The sequence below is a fragment of the Lissotriton helveticus genome, chromosome 11, assembly GCF_964261635.1.
Source record: "Lissotriton helveticus chromosome 11, aLisHel1.1, whole genome shotgun sequence".
NCBI classification, from domain to species: Eukaryota; Metazoa; Chordata; class Amphibia; order Caudata; family Salamandridae; genus Lissotriton; species Lissotriton helveticus.
Window position 1 is genome coordinate 669,268,645 of NC_136072.1, and position 23,170 is coordinate 669,291,814.

Genomic DNA, 23,170 nt, shown 5'->3' on the forward strand with positions numbered 1-23,170 from the left:
AGACTGTTTAAGCCCCAATAGTCTCGCAAGCTCGATGCGCATGCGCATCGACAGGCGAGACCTAAAAACACTGCAATGTGGTCGGTTGCTGGTGAATCTAAGCCGGAAGAAGAGAGAATCGGGGAAGCTGAATGCTTAAAAGAGTAAATCAAGTGCGTGTAGAGGCATGGGCTCGGTAAACCATCCACATCGTACCTGAAGGTTAAACAGATCGCCAATCCGTTCTGGAGCAGCATTCACAAATTGCCGGGATGCTCCAGGCGGCCGTGGGTGAGCTGAGAGGTTCCTGCAAGACCGTCGCGCTGCGGTTGGTGAATCTAGGCAGTGGAGTGGAGGAGAAAGGAGGGGTGAGCTGCACGCTTCGCACAGTGTTAAAAACTAATGCGTGCTAGGGGAGAGGATCACACACAAGCGCGAGTGATCCCGCCTCATACCTGATGAATGAATCAACTAGAATCTGGTCAGGAGAAATATTCACATAAAGCCGGGGGAGCACCAGGCGGCCGCAGCTTGATTTGAATGTTCCCAAGGAAACGTGATTCGGGCATGTGCACGTCGTGAAACGCAGAATGCATGAACAGACAAGAGGAAAGACTGGAGTTTCGGTACAATCGTAGAAACAGCTTGCAATGTGATGGGGGTCAGAAAACAAATGATTAAAAAGACAGTAAACATCATGGCCTAAGTTTGAAAAAGTCTGGATGCATACATAATAGTGTGTACCTATCACACACAACGGTAAGGCACTAGCATTCTGAGATTAATATGCTGTGGACACATCACATTTGCTGTTCAAGATTAGAGCAAAATTAGACGATAATGAAACACATAGGGACCTTAATACAAATAGACACTGATGGTAACTGGTTCAAACCACAATGTAAAAGGTGTAGGTGAAGGTTCAATTCATTATCTATTCTAAAACAGCGGGGAAAATGAAAGCGTGGAAGTTAGGATCACAGTGTTGCTAGCTGGGCAAAACTACTGTCATTTTCGTTCAGGCCATTTTTTATGGAGTCAAAGAAGAGCATCCATTTGGATTCACGGATATTGAGCACGTGTCCAATGTTGCCGTCCCTAGGGCCCAGAGTGGCCTTTTCAAGAACAATCCACTTGAAACTGTCCGGTGGCTGACCAACCCTTTTGAAGTGTTCTACCAAGGGGCACCTGTCACTTCACAACAAATCTGACTACAATGTTGAAGCTCCTAGCCTTCACCTTATGTTGGGTCTGACCCACAAAAATGAGGTCGCAAGGGGCACACAATTGCGTGAATGACATTGTTGGTATTACAATTGGTGTATGATTGGAGTGTCACTTTTTGCTGTTTATAAGCAAATTCCCTAGTTTGGATGGTGGTAGCACAGGCCTTACATTGACCACATCTGTGGTGGCCAATGACAGGTGCTAAGTTCCACAATGATACGATGGTATTAATTGTTGGTGGTTCCAGGAAGGAGCGAACAACGTGAACTTTATTATTTTTGGCCCTTTTGAAAGAATGCATGGGTGGCAGGTCTTGTGCCAAATCATCTGATATGAGTCTCCAATGCTTGTTGATAATTTTCTTTATAGCATTGCTCTGGGTGGAAAAGGTGGTTACACAGATTAGTCTTTGTTCCTGTATGTCGGGTCATTCCCTTGGTTGCAGTAGGACGTCACAGGGGTTGAACCAGGCACGTTTTCTGTCCCTCCTGACCAATCTCTTTGGATAGACACGCTCCAAAAGGCGTTCTGCTAGGTCATCAGATTGTTCCATATAGTGCTGTTTGAGTGAACAGTTCCTACGAATGCGTAAGTACTGGCCGTAGGGCAAATTTTCCCTCAGGCCTCTAGGATGATGGCTCCAATATTGCAGAAGTGAGTTGCATTCCACTGGTTTTGCGGTACAATGTTGTGCGTAGTTCTTCCCCATCAGTGTATATGGTCAGATCCAGAAAGTCAATGCTCGTAGCATCTGAATGCATTGTGAATTTGATGTTGGGTGACCGTAGGTTAAGCCAGGTGTGGAACGATGTCAATTGGGAATGGTCCCCATCCCATATCAGGAGGATGCCGTCGATATAGTGCATCCACTAGAGGGCTCTTAATCCTTCAAGTCCGTGCTGCTATTTGTATCAGCCTGCTGATTAATTGCATATTTGCACAGTTGCTGCTCGTTTGCATATTTGCACATTGCAATTTAGATTTTTATGAATGTTTCCATCAATATCTGCTTCTGCTATTGTACTATTATATATTACCTATCGGTTATATACGTCGTTGTTGTTGTTTATATATTTATAGATTTGCACATTTGCACACTTCCTGAGGGCCTCGTCCATCATCTCGAGTATGCCCGTTTGCAGATTTGCACACCTAATCTCAGATTCTCTAGGAATATTTCTATGAATATTTGCTGCTATTATGCTATTGGCCTATATTGTTATATACATTTATATTACCTATTGGTTATATTTGTTGCTGCTGCAGTTGTTTGTTTATTTGCAGATTTGCACACTTGCACATTGGCTGAGGGCCACGTTCAACATCTCGTATATGTTTGCTTGCATATTTCCACATTTAAATCCAGTCTCTTCACGTATGCTCCTGTGAATATCCGCTGCTATTATGTTATTGGTCTAGACTGCTATATATATATATATATATATATATTATTTATTGATTATATGTGTTGTTGCTGTTGACTCTATTTTTGCAAATTTGCACACTAGCGTATTAGTTGAGGGTCACGCCCAACATCTCGAACATGAAATAATATGGTGAAATTTATTTCTCTAAACGTTAATGGATTGAATAACGTTCGTAAAAGGAATGCTACTGAGTGCTGGCTGAAAAACCTTTCACCAGATGTCATCTATTCACAAGAAACCCATCATAAATACCATGCAGAGTAAGTTAAACTCTTCAAAAGCTGGGTGGGCTATAACATATCTGCCCCTGCTGGGATGGCTCAGAGAGGAGTTTCCATATTAATAGGGAGACATGTAGGGTTTAATCTTGAAGGGACTTGCACGGACATTAGAGGTAGATGGGCAGTTGCACACGGTAAATTAAATAACGTCAGTGGTATTCTTGCTACAGTTTATGCACCAATTCTTGACGACCCTCAAGTCATTCTACAAGTAAAACAGGCAATAACTGGTCTGCCCGGGCAAATAATCTGGGGGGGAGATTTTAATCTATTGCAAAACCCGCGATTGGACTCGACTAAGAAAGATCGTCGACAGAATAAACCCCAAGTTGCTTTAGCAGTCCAAAGTTGTAAAATAGATCTTGATCTTATTGACCACTGGCGAAAGTTAAATCCTATCAAGCACGAGTATTCATGCCACTCAGCAAAATACAATTCAGCGTCAAGGTTAGATGGGAAAGAACTACGCACAACATTGTACCGGAAACCAGCGGAATGCAACTCACTTCTGAAATATGGGAGCCATCATCCTAGAGACCTGAGGGAAAATTTGCCGTGCGGCCAGTTCTTACGCATTCGTAGGAACTGTTCACTCAAACAGCACTATATGGAACAATCTGATGACCTAGCAGAATGCCTTTTGGTCAGGAGGGACAGAAAACGTGCCTGGTTCAACCCCCGTGAGGTCCTATTGCAACCAAGGGAACGACCCGACATACAGGAACAAAGACTAATCTGTGAGACCACCTTTTCCACCCAGAGCAATGCTATAAAGAAAATGATCAACAAGCATTGGAGGCTCATATCAGATGATTTGGCACAAGACCTGCCACCCATGCATTCTTTCAAAAGGGCAAAAAATATTAAAGATCACATTGTTCGCTCCGCCCTGGAACCACCAACACCTAATACCATCGTATCATTGTGGAACTTACCACCTGTCATTTGCCACCACAAATATGGTCAATGTAAGGCCTGTGATACTACCATCCAAACAAGGGAATTTGCAAATAAACAGCAAAAAGTGACACTCAAATCATACACCAATTGTAATACCAACAATGTCATTCACGCAATTGTGTGCCCCTGCGACCTTATTTATGTTGGTCAGACCCAACAAAAGGTGGAGGTTAGGATGCTTCAACATTGTAGTCGGATTCGTTGTGAAAAGACAGGTGCCCCCTTGGTAGAACACTTCAAAAAGGTTGGGCATCCACTGGACAGTTTCACGTGGATTGTTCTTGAAAAGGCCACTCTGGGCCCTAGGGTCAGCAACATTAGACACATGCTCACTATCCGTGAATCCAAATGGATGCTCTTCTTTGACTCCATAAAAAACGGCTTGAACGAAAATTACAGTAGTTTACCCAACTAGCAACGCTGTGATCCTAACTACCACGCTGTAATTTTCCCCGCTGTTTTATAATAGATAATGAATTGAACCCTCACTTACACCTTTTACATTGTGGTTTGAACCAGTTACCATCACTGTCTATTTGTATTAAGGTCCCTATGTGTTTCATTATCATCTAATTTTGCTCAAATCCTGAACAGCGAATGTGATGTGTCCTCCACATATTAATCTCAGAATGTATGTGCCTTTACCGTCGTGTGTGACAGGTCCGCACTATTATCAACGCACTAGGATCTTTTCCAACATAATGCATGTAGCAACGCTGTGATCCTAGGACATTTAAATTCACATTGTCAGTCATTTCAACACAGTTTTTTCATTAGATATTGGATTGAACATTCACTTACCCTTCTTACATTGTGGTTTGAACTAGTTACCACCATTGTCTATTTGTACTAAGGTCTCATTGCGCTGCGCCTCACCTAGTTTTTGCAAAAAAACTCAAACAATATATGAGATGTATCAACAGGATTTTCAGAATGCTAGTGCCTTACCATTGTGTGTGATAGGTACGCGCTATTATATATGCATCCGGACTTTTTCAAACTTAGGCCAAGATATTCACAGTCTTTTTAATCATTTATTCTGACCCCCGTCACATTGCAAGCTGATTCAACGATTGTACCGGAACTGCAATCTTTCCTCCTTGTCTGTTCATGCATTCTGCGTGTCACGATGTGCACGCGCCCGCGTCACGTTTCCTTTGGAATATTCAAATCAAGCTGCGGCAGCCTGGTGCTCCCCCGGCGTTATGTGAATATTTCTCCTGACCGGATTCTGGTTGATTCATTCATCAAGTACGAGGCGGGATCACTCGCGCTTGTGTGCGATCCCCTCCCCTAACGCGCATTAGTTTTGACCACTGTGCAAAGCGTGCAGCTCCCCCTTACTTTCTCCTCCGCTCCACTGCCTAGATTCACCGACGGTCTTGTAGGAACCTCTCAGATCACCCGCAGTCACCTGAAACATCCCGGCAATTTGTGAATGCTGCTCCAGAACGGATTGGTGATCTGTTTAACCTTCAGGTACGTTATGGATGGTTTACCAAGCCCATGCCTCTACACGCACTTGATTTACTCTTTTAAGCATTCAGCTTCACCCGATTCTCTCTTCTCCCCGGCTTAGATTCACCAGCAACCAACCACATTGTGGCGTTTTTTTCCTTGAAACGATTTCCTTGAGGACGGTGACGAAGCCCATCCTCTGTAAGTCTCCCTTCTTTCCCACCGATCACAAGAGATCTCACCTAGTATATTGTCCTTAATTATTCCCCCTTCTTTTGTCTTAAATTCCTAAACTTTGTCATTGAAGCCTAAATTACTTGTTGGTTCCCCTTAATTCACATGCTCCGTGACTACCATTCATGATACATGGTAAATCTGTTCCCTCCTCCTTATTCTGGAACTTGTGCACAATATTATTTCCCCACTTTCCAGGTTTCAGAATAACTTATACCCCATTTTTAAACCCAGTTTTAGATACTACGCCCCAACCCCGTCCTGAAGAAGACCCCCTAGTAAGGCACCAGCTTTGCCTAAGTATCCGTGGGTTGAAACGTCAACAGTCCATCCATGTGACAATCTGTCCATGTATCAGCTCCCACCCTGAATATTTCATTTATTGTAATCTTTAGGAGAATGATTTGTTGATTCATTTTTGGAGACATTTATGTATATTATCTGTCTTTCTCATAAAGCAGACCTAGTTTATTTGTTGAATGAGGTTTTTCGACCGTTGCTATGTCACTACCCTAAAATCCTGCACTACTCCTCTCACAACCACCATCCCTACCCATCTCCCTTTGGGGCACTAATTTGTTTTTGTTGAATGACATGATTTTGTGTATTAGCTCTTTTTCTGATACATTGTGATTAAATAACAATGTTTCATCTTTAATTTGTGCATTGACTTCTATATCTCTTAAATTGCTATAAATTATTTGTTCAGTACACTACGTTCTGGGACCCCTCTCTCTTGTACTGTACATTTACCCAGGTCCCAGTGACTATTTTGGGTTTACCCCCCTTTCTGTAACATTTTTAGTGGTTGGCGTGTGTGGTAGGGTAGTCGCAAAGGGGTGGGAATAGATTCTCAGCACAATCTATTAGACTCAGCAGTCTATTGTCACTAACCCCCAGTGGGACACGTGATGGCGTATCCTGCCTCCCACTTTCTCTGCATGATATTCAGAGGGCAAACTAAAGAGGCTTGGATGCAGCGGCTGCCGAAGGGGTGGTGGATTGATCTGTCCCATGTTGCCTATGCGACCCGCGCCCTCAGCTGCAAAAAGGATGGGTGCCTGTTGGCCATGGTGGCTGAGTGGGAATGGGTGTGGTTGCAGGCCCCTTCCATGGCCACAAAAGGGGCGGAAGGTGGACTGAGGTTGGTGAGGGGCATAGACAGCCCCATGGACCTGGTCGTAACTCTGCTGTTCTTAAAGCGCTCCAGCACAAAGTCCACCTTTTCTCCTAAGAGGTGAGAGCCATCAAAGGGCATATCCAGGAAACTCTGGACATCCTTTGAAAAGCCAATCATTCTCATGTAGGCGAACGTCGCAAGGCCACCAACGATAAAATCACAGGTCGACACTGTCTTAGATTCAGACACCTTAATATGGGCATAATCCACCTTTTCCGTGGTGATGAATAACATTTGCAAAAGAATAAAATATGTATGTCAGATTGGGTAGACATATCATCAAAGGGACATTTGCTAGTACATCGTGACCAGTCATTAATGACCGGAAAGCTTAGTAACCTAAATAAGATTCGTAAATATATCATCAAGCTTCTGAATTAATAGAAAGGCAGGTCGACACTGTCTTAGATTCAGACACCTTAATATGGGGATAATCCATCTTTTCAAGATGATCTATGTTAACAAGAAATGACTTAACATATCTCAACCACTTCACCCGATTAACACAATCTAATTTCAGGGCGTCCATTAGGATTAAATGGTTCAAATGGCATGCATCCGTTGTCCATACCCTATGCCACAAAAGAACCGGCTGTACCTTGATGATATCTTCTAAGTATGCCAGGCCGAGTTCAATGTGGCAATTATGGGTGGACATACTCTCAGGGATGGATAAAAGGTATTTCAAGAAACCATTCTCCGTTAGCTGTAAAGTTGAGACATTAGCATCCCCCCAGATTCCCGCCCCATAGGTTGCGACTGCAACACAACTTGCTTTATATATGCACAAAAGCTCCTTGACTGGTTTCTTCCCCATCTTTTTACTAAATAGTTTGAGGGCCATTATTGACTTGGCAATTAACAAATTTCTACTTTTCACTGCGCTACCCCACTGGCCTGTACTGTCAAACAGTATTCCCAAATATGGGAAAGTTGGGGTAAAGTCCAATGATTTAGAACCAATGAACATAGATCTTCTTTTCTGATTAGCTCCTCTACTACAGTTCATACAGAAAGTTTTGGCACTGTTAACCTTCAGGGCCAAGTTAGTCATAAAGGTGGTGAATGATAAAATCATTTTTTGCATGGCTACGGGGGTCCTTGCCATCAGGACGGCATCGTCTGCATAAATAAGTGCAGGAATATGACGATTTGATGTCGTAGGCATATCTTGGCACTCCTGTAGCAAGGTTTTCTCTAAGTCGTTAATATAGATGTTAAATAAGAAAGGGGCAAGGAAACAGCCTTGCCTCACTCCCCTTGCAATGTTAAACATTCTGGTACATTCCCCTCTTCTACCGTATCTAATTGTGGCCCTGGCACCATTATAAAGCTCTCTGAGAAATTGAATAATGTTGTCCTCGACACCCAGCCGGACTAAGATTAGCCACAATTCACTATGAGTTACACAGTCAAAGGTGGATGTCTAATCCACAAACGTTAAAAACAACCTGCCTCCCTTGGCCTTAGTGTATTTCTCAAGGAGGATAGAAAGGTTAAGACATTGGTCTATGGTCCCAACTCCCTCTCTGAAGCCATATTGTAAGTCGCTAATAACCTTGTGTTCCTCTGCCCATAGGTGCAGTCTGTTTAGGATAACTCTACCAATAATTTTAATAGTTGAATCAAGCAAAGATATTGGGCGGTAGCACACACAACTAGCCCTGTCGCCCTTTTTAAAAATGGGTACTATAATCGACTCGTACCAGGTACTGACAAGTCCCACCGAGCTGGCAGCGTTAAAAGTTCTAGTAAGCAATAACGCCCAAAAAGATATATTATGTTTAAAAATATCCACCGGGACGCCATCCGGGCCGGGTGCCTGACCCCCCTGACTTAAATTAATAGCCTTAATTACTTCTTCTAAGGTGAAGTTCAACACCTCTTTGCTTCTGGACACACTAAGCGTGTCCGTCTCAGTCGACTCACTTTGTAAATCCACAGAGACTATCGGGGTGCTATAAAGGGTTTCAAAATGGCACACCCAGTCATCTTCGGAGATAGCAATCTCCATCCGTGCCATAGTGTTATCCTTAAAATATGGTTCATTAACTGCCTTCCAAAAAGCTGTCACATCTTTCATTTGAGAATCTTCGATTAATGCTCCCCATGCATCCATCTTCAGCATGTCCCTCCGCTTTTTTATCGCAGTTTTATACGCTTTACGAAGCTCCCTGATCTGCTTCTGCTCTCTAGCGGAATTACTCAAAGCCCGTTTTAATTTGGAATATGCCTTAGTGCACGCTGAGTCAAACCAGCCACTATTTTTATCTTTTTGGTTCTTTACTTCCACCCATAAGCTGTTCTTTATACATGTGGTTATTTGCCTGAAACTATTAATTGTTTCAGTGTCATCAGCATCCAAATCCAAACAAACACTGAAACACGGTTTACAGGCCTTAATTAAATTGCACAGAAATTCTTCAGGTACAACCTTAGTCCATTTTAAGGCACATCCATTCTGTTTTGAGATATCAATGTCTCTCGAGTTCAACCTGGATATATCATCAGTAATGGGGGCGGCAAATGGGTCTAGTATTTCCACCCTAATGGGAAAATGATCACTTAAGGGAGTTTCCAGCAAGCTGTAGTTGGAAACACTGTCGCCATAACAGGTACAGATCGAGAAGTAATCAATTGTCGAGGATAACCCTCTACCCATAAAAGTTGCCGAGAAGGGTACCTCTGGCTGACACAGTTTGTTTGCAAAACCTAAATCATTCATAAACAGGATTTCGTTTAATGCGTCCCCCGTTACTGTGTGTTCAAAATGGGCCAGTGTAGTCTCCCTGTCAACCATTAGACCACAGTTCCCATTTACACCTCTGCGGCAAAGGGCACAATTGAAATCACCCCCCAGATAACAACAAATTATTTACTTTTGTTACAGGTTAGACTGTTGAGTTCAGATCTCAAGGCTTTAAAGACTGCAAGAATATCTGCCGATGGAATATTATTGTATAGGTTTACAATCAAAATACAAAAAGTTTTGTTCATATGCAGTCCTACTATATGATAAAAACTATTGTTATAAAAAATCTCCAGACTTTTACATTTAAAACAATTTGAAACATAGGTGCTGAGTCCCCCTTTGGCTCTGCCGTGTGTTGAGCCTACGTCTGGGGAAAATATAGTTTTAAAACCATTTAGATGATACGCTTCCTTGGCCCATGTTTCTTGTAAACATATGACGTTATGATCGTTAGTTGGTTTAACCCAAAGTGGGTTATCTAATTTAGCCCTAAGTCCGGCGATGTTCCAAAAGATAATTGACCATTTGTCCTTTATCTTGCTATGAATAACATCAGGGGAATTCGCTACCTTTCCCAAATCACAACCCGCTATCACCTCACTCACATTTAAATCCGTTGAGATAATCTTGGCAATCAAATCAGTATGTACATGCTCATTAGTAGCATTGGTTGAACATGAATAGTCAAGGGGGTCTAAGCTCGCCTTGTTAACCACAAATAAAGGGTGCAAGGGGTTTTCAGTGCCGATAGGGGTTACCTACTCCCTTATTGGTCAATCCACCCCCCCAAGCCCGGACAGGGGTTCAAAATAATTACTAATTGGAACGTTAAATTGATCCCCTGCCGGAAAATGGTTGCAGCCCTGATATAAGATGTTAGGCAGAAAACCTCTATTCGTGATTGAAGCCAAAGGAGCATTGGGTCGGGTTCTTGGTAGGAGATTATGGCTTCCATAATGGAAATTATGAGACCTATGACCGCCGAAAGCGACGGCGGCCGATGGGTAGAAGTAGCTTAGATCAAAGGCAAAGATACCACCAGAATTATCATAATTCGGATAACCACTTATAAACTGTACCACTCGAGGGTCTCTGAAATATACTATGATACAGTCTCTTTCGATAGCCTTTGCTTGACAACCCAGCCAACTTACTCTCCTTAGGTTTAGAATTTCCCCTTGTAGATCTGGTCTAAGGGGTCGGTTTCTTTCTAACCAGAACATGACTTTATTTTTTAATTCTTGAAAGGTTTCAACCCTATCATGCTTCAACTCAGGGACACCAGCCAACACAATAACATATGGGTATGAATCTGGGGGGAGGTCGACTCTCTTACTATTTCCCTTATTTGTGGTTAGCATGGACTTATCCTCTTCCACTTTATATTCTGCAATCTCCGACCTCTTTATTGGTCTTTCTTTTTGACCTTCAGGTTGGCCTCCATTTAGCACAGGTCTAGCTGCCTGGGGGCCCCCACTTGTTGTCTTTCCATTGGCTGGCTTAGGTGGTTGTTTACCTCCTTGGACTGGCTTCTCACTGGATAATGGGAGCTTTTCCTTTGTGTGTGATGTGGGAATGCTAATTTGCGAAGTATGAGTGTCCATCAACTTCTTTAACATTACAGAATTAGCCATGGTGATTTTCCCAAGAGTTCACAACTGTTCACTTATCCTTCTGGTTCGTTCCACTAGGGGTAAAGTTAAAGATTTAACCAGATGTTCAATATTTTCTAGCGAGCACTCTTTGCTCCGGTTGTCATTATATGATATTTCTACTATATCATCGAGGGGGCTGTGGCGTTTAAGACCACTATTCTCAGCCTGCATAGGTCTAATAATCCTGTCCTCAGTTACCTTATCCCTACATTTAGGCGAGATGACTTTTTTCTTCTTAGAACGACCGCCGATGGGATGATTTCCACCAAGCTTATGCTTTAAATTAAGGGGGAAATCCAGCACACGTTCAGAAGTAGTTTGCTCAATCAATGTTTTATTTGCTAATGAAGGGGTGTCACTGAGGGCAGGAACTGCTCTGTGGTAGACCATAAAAGAATCAATACTTGGGTCTGCCCCCTTATTTCCCAGCTTATTCCCCTTCTGCTTTTTATGTGCCATTGGCCAAATACTTGCGCCTATATCAAAAATCTAAAATACAAATATAATACAAATAACAAATATGTATGAATATTAAAAAGTGATTAAACACGTTACTTAAGTCTTACTAGTCAGGAAATACAAAGGGGGTGGCCCAGTCCAGTCTCTTCCTGTCTCCGAAGACCTCAGACGGCCCGCCCTTTGCCCGGGCTTCGCGCGCGTCCTGCGATGCGGGATGATGTGGCCGCCTTTATTCACCTGTGGACGGCGTGGGAGGAGGGTGACGCTAAGCCCTGTTGGCTTGTGGGCTCCGTAGTTGTTGCTCCCTTTCTGCCTCCAAGCTCCCCAGCTGCGAGGCGAGAAGTTGCCGAGGAAAGCGCCAATGAAGGGGGGAGCGTGGTTCCCCACCAGATCATGGCCCCTTCTTACTGCCAATGCTGCTGCTCAGACCGCAGGTTTGTCAAAGTATTCCCCGCGATGCGGGATGATGCGGCCGCCTTTATTCACCTGTGGACGGCTAGATTGCTGTTCCCTTATTTGACCTTTAAGGGCAACTAGATGTGGGTAGTTTTTGTTCTAACATTCTTAGGTGATAACACCATTATTGTATGTTATTCTCATGCTACATAGTTTTGCAAGGGCATTGCTAGTTTTTATTAGCTAGTCTGTGTAAATAAACTGACAGTCCTTATTAGAGCTAATGTTGCATAGTTTGGATCATGTAAAGTAGAATTCAGGGAAAAGGCCTGTATGATCCTTAGCAAACATTTTTGAAGAAAATGTTGTTCTATAGGAATTTGTTTGTCATAACATGTTCTGCAGGAGAAAATGTAATCCCTGTTAAATTAGTAGTTTTAGATTTTCCTGTTGCTCCTATAACATGAGAACATGGTCCTAAGCATACAATGAAGGTGCTTTTATTAAGAAGAATCAATTTAGAAGTGTCTGCAGTCCTGTACAAGTAGTTTAAAAGTGTAGAACATTTCCTTTTCTTCTTGAGGGTTTTCAGATTAGTACACAGGAATACACCAATGTAAGGATTTAGGGTATGTCTGTGTTGTTTTTCTCTTTTCCTCAGAATTTATTAAATCAACACAGACTTTCTTGGCTGCTTGCGATTAAGTGATGTATTACTCTTGTCAGTTCACCAAAGAGTTCCTTTTATACTTGCCAATAGGTCAGCGTTGTTGTTTTTTTACTCTCACCTAGATAAATGTAGTGGTTCTCGGGTGCCTTGCTAATATATGCCCGCGAGGTAATTGTGTTACTCCATTCCACTTGGAGATTGAGTGTATTCAATACCCCATATATATAATCTTTGATCTAGGGTTGATCTTTTTGACTGCCTTTGGATCCTAACTGTCTCCTCAACTGTTTTTCTTCTTCTGTCTCTTTCTTGTTCCTTCTATTTGAACATTTACTCGTGCACTTTTTTTCACACATTGTTTTGTTTTTTAGTAATGGCAGACAAGGACACGTTTGCCTATAGTGAAGAGCACATCAGGAGTCTACTTAGTGATCCACCAGTCTTTGCTTCAGTCTCCCTTAGTGTGTCTGCGACATCCCAGAACGAATCAGAGAGACTCCTGCGTCTCAAAAAGAAGCAAATCAGAACCGATCTGCATGGTCACTTCCTACTACAACATCTGAGAAAAGGGACCATTCCAGGTGGTCTACAGATCAAGAATATCCCGGTAATTTTTACCGAGGACCCCATTTTCAAAAAAGGTTTCTCTTTTATCGAAACCAAGTGTAGCAGGGACCTTATGGTCCTTACAGTCGAGACAGCAGTTAGACTTTCCAAAATTGAATTAGACGAAATAGCTAAATTAGAACTTGAGATTAGTACTAATCCCACAATATCAGACGCTAAATCATTATTAGAGAAAGTGGAAAAGGAAATTCAAGAGTTCAAGGACTATACAGTAACACAAAAAACAAATCAGTTCGAGAAGGACAAGAAGAATTTCTCACTGGAGAACATATATCCATATTTACAGCCTGAATTTTATACTAAATTGGAATCCAGACGATACTTACCAGACAACCAAGGTAGGTCTAGAAAACATTTCATCTCCTTTGGCGAGACCTCTTCATCCTCAGGCAACAACAGTGATACTAGTGGGAACACTAACCAGTCCAATAGGAATAGAAACTGGAACTCCAACCAACAACAGCAAGGACAGGCCCAAAATTCTTTTTTAGGAAGAGGCCAAACGAGACCAAGAGCCCGAGTCAGATACACGATCCCATGGGAAATGAAGACCCGTCGTCAACATTACAAGAATTAAAAATATCCCCGATTTTTGATCTCTCACAAAGAGTATTAACTAAAGCAGAAGAGGGTATATTGTCGAAGGGACTATCTTTTGTACCTTCCAAAAGAACTGACTTTGTCCGCATGAAGACAGAATTTATAGAATTCTGCAGAAAACTAAGGCTAACTATGTTTTTCCTGGAAAATCCCACACCACTATCCACTGAGGTAACAGGCTTACGAAACAAGTCTACATTCTGCCCACCCGGCAATAAGATTCCCAAGGAATTGGTAATCTTTGAAAAAAGTGTGCTGTCCGCAATCTCACAAATGGAAAAAGAAAAACGCGTAGGCCATTCTTCTACTGGTCTGCTTGAGCATCTAGGAGTCATTACTACTCCCAGACTCCGTATTATTTTTTGTACATTACCTATCATTGTATTAATCTTTAATGAATGGTGTAAAATTCAAAAATCTATTGGAATGTACTATTTTCAAATAATTGCACTAAATTAGCGTATAACTTGTGCAGATCCAGCTTGTATTTTCTTTCCATTATAGCAGCAGTATGTGGTATGTTTGATTCAGGTATGAATGCGGCGAATGCTTTTTGACTGTGACATGATTGAGGTTTTGGGATGTTATAAGTTTCTACTGAATGTAGTTTAATGTGTCCTCAATTGTTCTAATTTCTCTAATGCTTCTCTTTTTTATGAAAAAATTAATTTTGTAATAAACTGTTGAATTTCTATAAAATAAAATTGCGACTAAGTAGCAATACCCTATCTCGAATCAATTTTCTTGATGTGGATGATGAGTTCTACCATTGAATAAATGTTATCAGTATTGGCACTTCTCTTTGTTATTTGCTAATATATGGGCTGTCCCAAGACTACGAAGTATTCTGAGACTATCCTCTCTGTTGATAGACCATTTCTGTGCCTTGTCTAAAGACCTTTTGTTCTGTCCACCATTAGATATTTGCTGCCTTACAACCATTGCCAGAGGGGCCCGGGCATCAGTTTCAGCTTGGGGAATCAGCACCAGTCCAGCTAGAATCCAAAGTGAAGGTAACCAGCACAGGCGCTGCTGGCAACTAGGACCTCAGTGAAGGAAGAAGCCCTGGGATGAATTGTGTACCCCTGCCACTGTCTTGGGTTAATGACGGGGTCACAAACCATAAAGGAGAGATTGTGGATCAAGTTTTTGATGTGCAGCTGAGAGTCACAGACCGACCAGAACGGCGAGAAGGCTTTGCATGAGGTGACCCCTTTTGAAACAAGGGTTGCTTCAGAGATACCAGCATCAGGCCTCTGAACCCTGGTCCCAAAGGGAATGCAAGTTTGCTCCTTTGTTTATTGGTCAAGAGGTGCCTGGGCACACTGGATGCAATGTGTGGCCCCAACAAATGAGCAGTGCGCCTATAGAGTTATATAGGAGTTAGTTAAGGACTTGAGTTTAGGGTACAGGTGCTGTGTTTCTGGTGCCTGTTAGATTGAAGTGAAGAAAACTGGTGCACTGCCTGAGACACTGGACAGGATCGCTGAGGGCATTTGCTCTGGGGGGGTGATTGCCCTATCCTGAAAGAAGAAACTTTTTCCTTGAAACAGGGATTTTTGAGTTGCGAGTTGTGCAGCTCCACCGTGGAAACAACAAGAGCCTGCCTGTGAGGCTCAAATGGACACAGGGAGAATACTCCCCTCTGGCTGGTTGTACAGCGGCTTCAATTTCCCCAAGAACTTCTTTTTCATCAATAATGTACCCCTTTGGTCGTCCCGTTTTTAAGGAGGAGCAGCCCTTTGCAGCTCTTCGTCCTAATTCCTATGGCCCTATGTGGTCCTCCTGGTCCCTTGGTGCCAGAATTGTTTTTGTAATAATCTGTGTAGTTGTTTTAATATTTGGATTAGTTTTGTTCATTCTGCACGAAAAAAGTTTTTCTGAGCAATTGAAAAATGTGACTTTGCCCTTTCCATGAATGTATTAAATTGATGTTCTAGCCCCCATAAAGGGAACACTGGAAAAGTCTAGTGAAAATGTTTTTATTAGATATGTGCTGTTGGCTATTCTGAAATTGAAAGGAATGGTCACTGAAATGCATAGTAGCCCTGGAAATGTTTTTACTAGATGGTTCTAGGATTTGCTTTTTGCTTAGGAAAAAATATATATATAATTCTGTTTGTGATAAAAAATGATTACTCTCTCCAGGGTCATAATGTTAATTATGACCCAATGCTCCGTTCCCTTTGTATTCCTGCTTATACCTCATATATACCTGCTTAATGAAATGTTTAGAATGGAAAATGCCCACCTAGCAATGAATTAGGATATTGATAAATGTATTAAAATGAATGTGCAAATATTTTCTGTGTTCCTACTGGATCAACGGAATGTCTTTAGCTCATGCTAAAAGGACCATTTGTTGAAGATTGCAGGGATTTGTTAGCATGAGCTGAAAGCCATTTTGTACTTGGCAGCCATTTTAGGTAGCTTTGTGCTCGCCATGTGCTGTTTCCCTCGTCCAGAGCCTTGCACATGCTCAGAGAGGCCTAGCTAGTAGAATGCACCTGCTCCTGGTATAGAACTGTCAGGTTATTCTTGCTGATGTAAGAAGAAGTAACTCTCTTCCCACTTTGTTGAGCAAGCAAATCTTGTATACCCATTTAAGTCATTTTGCATGCTTACGTGTGCCAAGACCTCCCCTTGGTTTTATGGTGACTAATATAACTTGAGCATATATATAAGGTCCCTGTCTTCTGTAATCCTCAGAATGTCTCCTACAGTTCCTAAGGGTACTGTGTGACGTAGTCTCCCTCATCTGAGGTTATTAAAATATGTATTTTATATTACAGCTTCTGAGCCAATCTCTTCTTTGTTGGTTTAAAAGGACCAGGTGTATCAGTGAGACCCCTGAGAAGGTTTCTATGTTCTACAAAAGGGCACTCCAGGGTGGTAGAAGTTTTTTCTCGCCCACCAGAAAAATGTGAAACAGATTACCTCTGCACTTAAAATATCTCTAACCTGACTCACTTTCGGAAATTTCTCAAAACCTGTCTGTTTACATAATAACAGTTCCTGCAGTATTCCAATCTGGCCCAAACAATTTGCTACCACCAAGGCACCCAAGGGCATTTGCAAGGCGTATAAAATTGTCAGTCATATAGCATGTGTGTTGTGGTGAGAGTGTGCATTATTTGAGTAACAACGGAGTTATTTAACTGATAGAGATGTCTGACGGAGAGTACATATATATTGTTTTTATATATTGTTTGGGCAAACAACAGACTGGTAGCTTGCAAGTATAAAGTACTAGAAGTCACTAGGAAATGTAAGTGTCTTCAAACTTTTTCACAGCAAACTGACTTTTGACTAGCACTCTATAGGTATATACAAATGTCAGTTGCTTATCTTAAAGCCCATTGTCCAGGGCTGTGGTAGGAAGAAATAAAACATTACTATCATATACATGTATGTGTGTATATGTATGTGATCAAGGCCCTTCAGGGCTGAAATGCTTAATGGCTGCTGTTTTTTTAATGGAGAAATAAAGAAACTATATCAGCACTGAAGTGGTAGTCTCCGTGTTCCACTCCTTGGGGAATTTTGTCAAGCAGAGGGTGGATGCTTTTGATGTGTATATATATATATATATATATATATATATATATATATATATGTTTTGGCAGACTTTGACTGATTTTAGCGGCCGGCCTGGTCGTGAGGATGCTCCGCTGTTGGTATGCAGATCCTGGGCTCGTATTTGCGAACCCGTTCGGAGCTGGGAGTGCCGTGTGATTTGACCATGAATAAGGCTCTTCGGATGGTTACTGGCTCCTTTCAACCCACTGAGGGAAGATATTGGACATAAAACGGAGCAATGACAAGGCACCCACTGGGGCAATAACACGCAGGAACTCAAAGTACCAGCATGCTTTGCGTGCACGTGCCCATGAGGGCGGGACTATTTGAAATGCATATTAGCGGTTCCTGTATGATTGCCGGTCATTTACCTCCTCCTCTGCCTGTGAACAAGAGCACCGTAGTGCTCGAAACGCGTTGGGCTGCATAAAGAGTTCTGTAAGCGAGTGTGTCATCCCGTCGAGCTACAGCATCTCATTAAAGGCGTTCAAACTCCCAGCTGTGTGGCGTCCTCACTGTTTTGGCAGACTGTGACTGATATATATATATATATATATATATATATATATATTCACCACCAACAAATTATACTCGCACTCCTCCAAGGAATCAATTCAGCAGGTTTTATTTATTCATTGTGCCATTACAGCACACAGCATAACATTGTTGTTATGCTCTGTGCTGTAATGGCACAATGAATAAATAAAACCTGCTGAATTGATGCCTTGGAGGAGTGCGAGTATAATATGTTGGTGGTGAACATAATTTCAGGGAAAGTCCGTCCCTGCAACTCGCACCAGCTGTGTGACAGTGTGCCCTCGGTAACAGGATTGCTTTGGTGATTAATATATATATATATATATATATATATATATATATATATATATATATATATATATATATATATATATATATATTCACAAACCTTCAGTTCATCAAATGAACTTCAGTGAACTGAGGAGGAGTGTATTCAACCTAGATATCTGCATACATACTCTCGCTATTGTAATGATGAATTAATTTTCTATAGGATAATAAATAGAACAAAGTTGGTAAATAATGAAGAGTCAACATCACAACTTGCAATAAATGGCTTGAATTTTATATAAATAGTTGACGACACCCTACTATACATAGGGACCAACAGTCACTGGGAAGTATTTTTTTGGTGCATATATAAATGTGAAAGGGTCAACACAGTTGTTCAAAGTGAAAGCATTCAATGGCTGAAGTGGGCTTGTCTGCCGAGTCATAATGTATTAAGTTGTAGGAAGAAGCATACTTTGAGTGACATTTTAACAGCGCAATGGCAAATGAGTGTTGGTTGAGAGCTCCTATATAAGTATGTCATTTTGTATGGTATTTCTGGTACCACATAAAGGTGGTAAGAAAGTTAAAGCTATCTTCAGGCTGGACCAAAAATAATTACTAGCAGAAGAACTCATAAATGTAACATCAATGAGGGGATGAGTTTTGGTTTGTCGTGGTTATGTGGTAAATGCATGTTTCTGCTCACATTTCTCTGGAATTACAGAATCTCATTTCAGACATGCACATTTGTTTCATTGGTGAAAAATATTTTTAAGCCAAACTATTATGAAGATATTTTACTATTACTTTTCTCTCCAATTGGTCTCACCTTACAATTCACACAGCATTCTCCATCTGCACAGGAGGCTCCTGCCTTAAACTTGCACAATGAAGCTTCACAGCAAGGATTCTGACATTCCTTTCAAATGACAAAATAAAGTATCGCTGACTATCTGTCTTTATACTATTAAAACCTGAAAGAAACTTAATAAACAGCTATGGTGGTTATTACAGTTATCTATGAGTGTTTTTAACTGTTTCTGTTTAACTAAACAATACATCCAAGTTATACCTACAACAGTGAAAAATACAGTTTCATTTATAACCACAGTTCTCTAATTAAAGGCAAAAATACCTGACTACTGTCAGTCTGAATGCAGACAAGCCTCCTCTGCAAATCCACCGATTTGGGAAGAAATCATTGTAACCCAGGAGAAAAGAAGGTATTATGAGGGAGGTATATCATAGGATCTATCACATTTCCCCACCTCCAGTCTGCTGCTTTACTTCGACACCGCAATAATAAAACAGGAGAAGAGGGTGAGACTTTAAAAAAACAAGCATTGGCAAACCTAATAGGTCTATCCTACTGGAGGTGTGAGCTTTTTTTGTACTACAGATTTTTTTAGGTAAAAGGTTGGTTGTTAGGAACATTTCAAGGTGAGGACTCCGGCATCACTGTTATTAAGGGGACATTTGACAGGGATGTTAAGACATTGATTTTGTTTCATGTCTGTGACATTGCCAGGGGTTTATGTATCTATTTTTCGTAGTTGGTTGGCTGAATGTTTTGCACATTTCTGAACTGGAAATATTAAAAGCTCAACTATTGTGCTGCAGCATTCTTAAAAGCTGAGTTTACAGGAGAATGAGATAGTTTGCATGTTAAGTTTACATAAGAGGGAGTTGCTCGGAGGGTAAGATCACAAAAAACATACCATCCAGTGCCTGTGATTACTTGCATTGTCTCTTCTCTGGAGAGCATGATAGCCAAAGGGTGTTGGGGGCAGAGAAGCGGTGTAGAGATTAAGGGCTAGATTTATCATAGTATTATGTTGCCCTTGTGTCACATGTGGTGTAACGAGGGCAAGGGAATACTAAAGTCAGATTTGCTAAGTTACATACGGTCGCCTTGCATGGTCCTGCATCTCTTGGTAAATCTGAAATAATGCAAGACAGTGCAAGCCGCTGCCTTGAATTACTCTGCCCTTGGAAGGCATTCCATGGGTAGAGTGTGGGTGTGCTATGGATTTTTATGCATTCCCAGATGTTCCAAGACTGGTAAACAGGGAATGTGTAATTGATAAAAAATGAAGGTAGTCAGTACACACCAAGCTACTGAATGAACAATTTTTCGTAATAATGCTAGAGTTTTAGGAAGGTAATAGATGAGAGTTTGCTACGCAGTATCTGTGGGCTGCCATTTCTGGATGTTCTAGTGGATAAAGACAATTCAACCATCAACACAAGCATGTTGGTTAGGCTGACTGATCACAACAGCACTTTGTTGTTCAGAAAGTTTACACTCTCCACATTTAGTGCAGAACTTAACTTACTCACAAATGCTCCGCTCTAAAAGAACATCATCAACTACGACAAATTTGAACAGGATCTATTGCACATCAAAAATAGATTTTTACAACGAGGATATCCTGTACACATCATCCAACAAGCTGAGAATTGCATCCTAAACATTGATCAAAATGACCTTCTCAAGACTAAACAAAAAACGTCCACTAATCGGATGGTTTTTGTATCCAAATTTTCAACACAATACAAAAGTATCAAGAAGATCATTATGCGAAGATGGAAATTGTTACAGCTAGAGCCAGATTTTGCCAAATCATTTAATCAACCTCCCATGTTTGCAAACACCAGAAGTCAAAATCTTAAAGAATTAATTGCTAAGAAGGATCAACTCAGTAATATCACACACACAGGAATTAAGAAATGCAGCAACTGCATCCACTGCAATAACGTGATACAACAGAACTTTATAACACATCCCAGGACAGGAGAAAAAATTAATTTAAGACACTCATCGGATTGCAATACCTCAAACGTTGTTTATTGCATTAAATTCCCCTGTGGATATTTATACATCAGTAAAACAAAGAGAAAAATAAAACACTTATCGGAGAACACAAGAGTATGATCAGGACCAAAAAGACCAAGTCTAACCTAGTAGTTCATTTACTCAATCACGGTCATAACATCACCCAAGTTAAATTTTTTATCTTGATAAAGCTTTCAGTTAAAGATGGCACTGACCCGGGGCGTGGCCAAGTAGCATGGCCGACAGGACGTGAGCTCCTCCAGCTCCGTCCCGAAGACCGACGAAATCCTTTATTTAATCCTGCCCAGGCTGTCCCGCTATCTGCACCCTGCGTCGGAACCTGCCCTGACCCGCCTGGAGACATTGTACCGGCGAAGCGGTCCCGGAATCCCTCGTCCTCGGAGGTGATAATACTGTCGGGGGTGGCGCCGGCGTCCTGGCTAACGTGACGCCATGGACTGGGCCTGCTGGGAGACGCCGGACTGCGGGCGCTCCGTCTGCGGCTGCCGGCTTGTCCGGGCCCCTGCCGGGTCCCGAAGGCCACTCTGAGACTCCCGGAGGGGGTGCATTGGTGCGGCAGAGAGAGGCGACTCTGCGCCTCGGGGCCGGCGTGCAGAGCCGGACGAGGTGAAGGCGCCGTCCATTTTGGCTGGGCTCCCAGGGAGGAGCTATACTCCTGCAGCTGCCGCGGACGGGACCGGCCCGGAGGCGCCACCGGAGGGACTGTAATCAGTGGGCAAAGGGCGCGAGTACTGCTGCCCTGGGATTTTGAAGTGGGGGTCCCGATTGCGCAGACCTTGACATCGCCGGATCCTCCTGCGGTGATCCGCAGAACCTGCGTGCCAGCGCGGTCACTGGAGATCCTTTGCCTGCGGTGATCCCTCGCCCCTCCCCCCTCCCCCACGCGGCCGCCATTTTACTTCTCCCTGGGGGAGGCCGCGGAGTGAGATAGCGAGGTGCCCCTGTCCCTTGACCTGACCTGTGACGCTGGACCCCTGTTGGGGAGAGGCGACCCCTGCGGATTCCTGACGCCTGCCTGTCGGCTGGAGGTGAGAGTGCTTGCGAGGTGAGGGAGGGGCCGTGGCCGCCCTACCACCAGTCCTATTCATTGACTCCTCGGGGCGCTCCCGGGCCCTGGTCTACTCCGCACTCCTGGGGTTGTGGGGGGTTGGCTTCCTCCTCTTGGGAACCGCTCGCGCCGCGCTGCCTGCGAGCCCAATGGTGGAGCCATACCTCCTGTAGCGATTGTCCTGGATTTGGGCGGCTCCTTCTGAACCCCTGGAATTGGCACAGACGCCTTGGACCTTACCGCTTGCTGCTGCGCTCCTCACCATGGCGGGCCGTGCAGGCCGCTCCTCGAAGGCCCCCCAGCCGAACACGATTGTACAGTATACCACCCTTCGACTCCCGCCGCAGAGGATCACACGTCAATCGGGGGCGGAGGATAGCGGAGAGGGAGCTGCGGAGCCGTCCAGGGCTGAACTCCTCAAAACCATTCAGGGGTCCCACTCTGCCCTGGAGCGCCAGATAGAAACTGTCTCTATCGATGTCAACTTGCTGCGGACGGACCTTCGCAACGTAGCGGATAAGGTATCGGACGCAGAGGGCAACATCACTCAACTGCAGGGAGAGGTAGCTTCTCTACAGAAGTCGTTGGCCCAACTTACCTCTACTACCCGTGCATTGGAACGACGGGCTGAGGACGCGGAAGGGAGGGCGCATTGGAGTAATATCAGAGTCCTTGGGGTTCCGGAGCGACTGGAGGCGGGGAACCCTGAGCGCTTCTTGGAAACATGGATCCGTGAACGCCTCTGCCCCAATGGACTATCCAGTGTCTTCGTGGTGGAGCGAGCGCATCGAGCCCTGGTGCCCCCTCCACGGTCGGGTGAGTCTCCCAGAGCCCTCATCGCGAAGATCCTTAACTATAAAGGATGTGACTGTATCCTTAAGGCTGCTAGAGAATCGGAGTCTCTCATGATTGAGAACAGTCGAATATCGATCTATCCAGACTATACCCAACAAGTGCAGGAGCAGAGAAAA

The 23,170-nt window shown here is 43.0% G+C and overlaps 1 protein-coding gene across 1 annotated transcript in view; it reads right to left on the bottom strand.

The window, feature by feature from the left end:
- The window catches only part of LOC144791758 (zinc metalloproteinase-disintegrin-like VLAIP-B), a 4,238,988-nt gene that overhangs the window by 1,811,377 nt on the left and 2,404,441 nt on the right, over positions 1–23,170 (bottom strand). Inside the window, exon 13 of the mRNA XM_078666527.1 lies at positions 19,124–19,213. Coding sequence (XP_078522653.1) covers positions 19,124–19,213 — 90 coding nt within the window. The remainder of the gene's footprint in view (positions 1–19,123; positions 19,214–23,170) is intronic.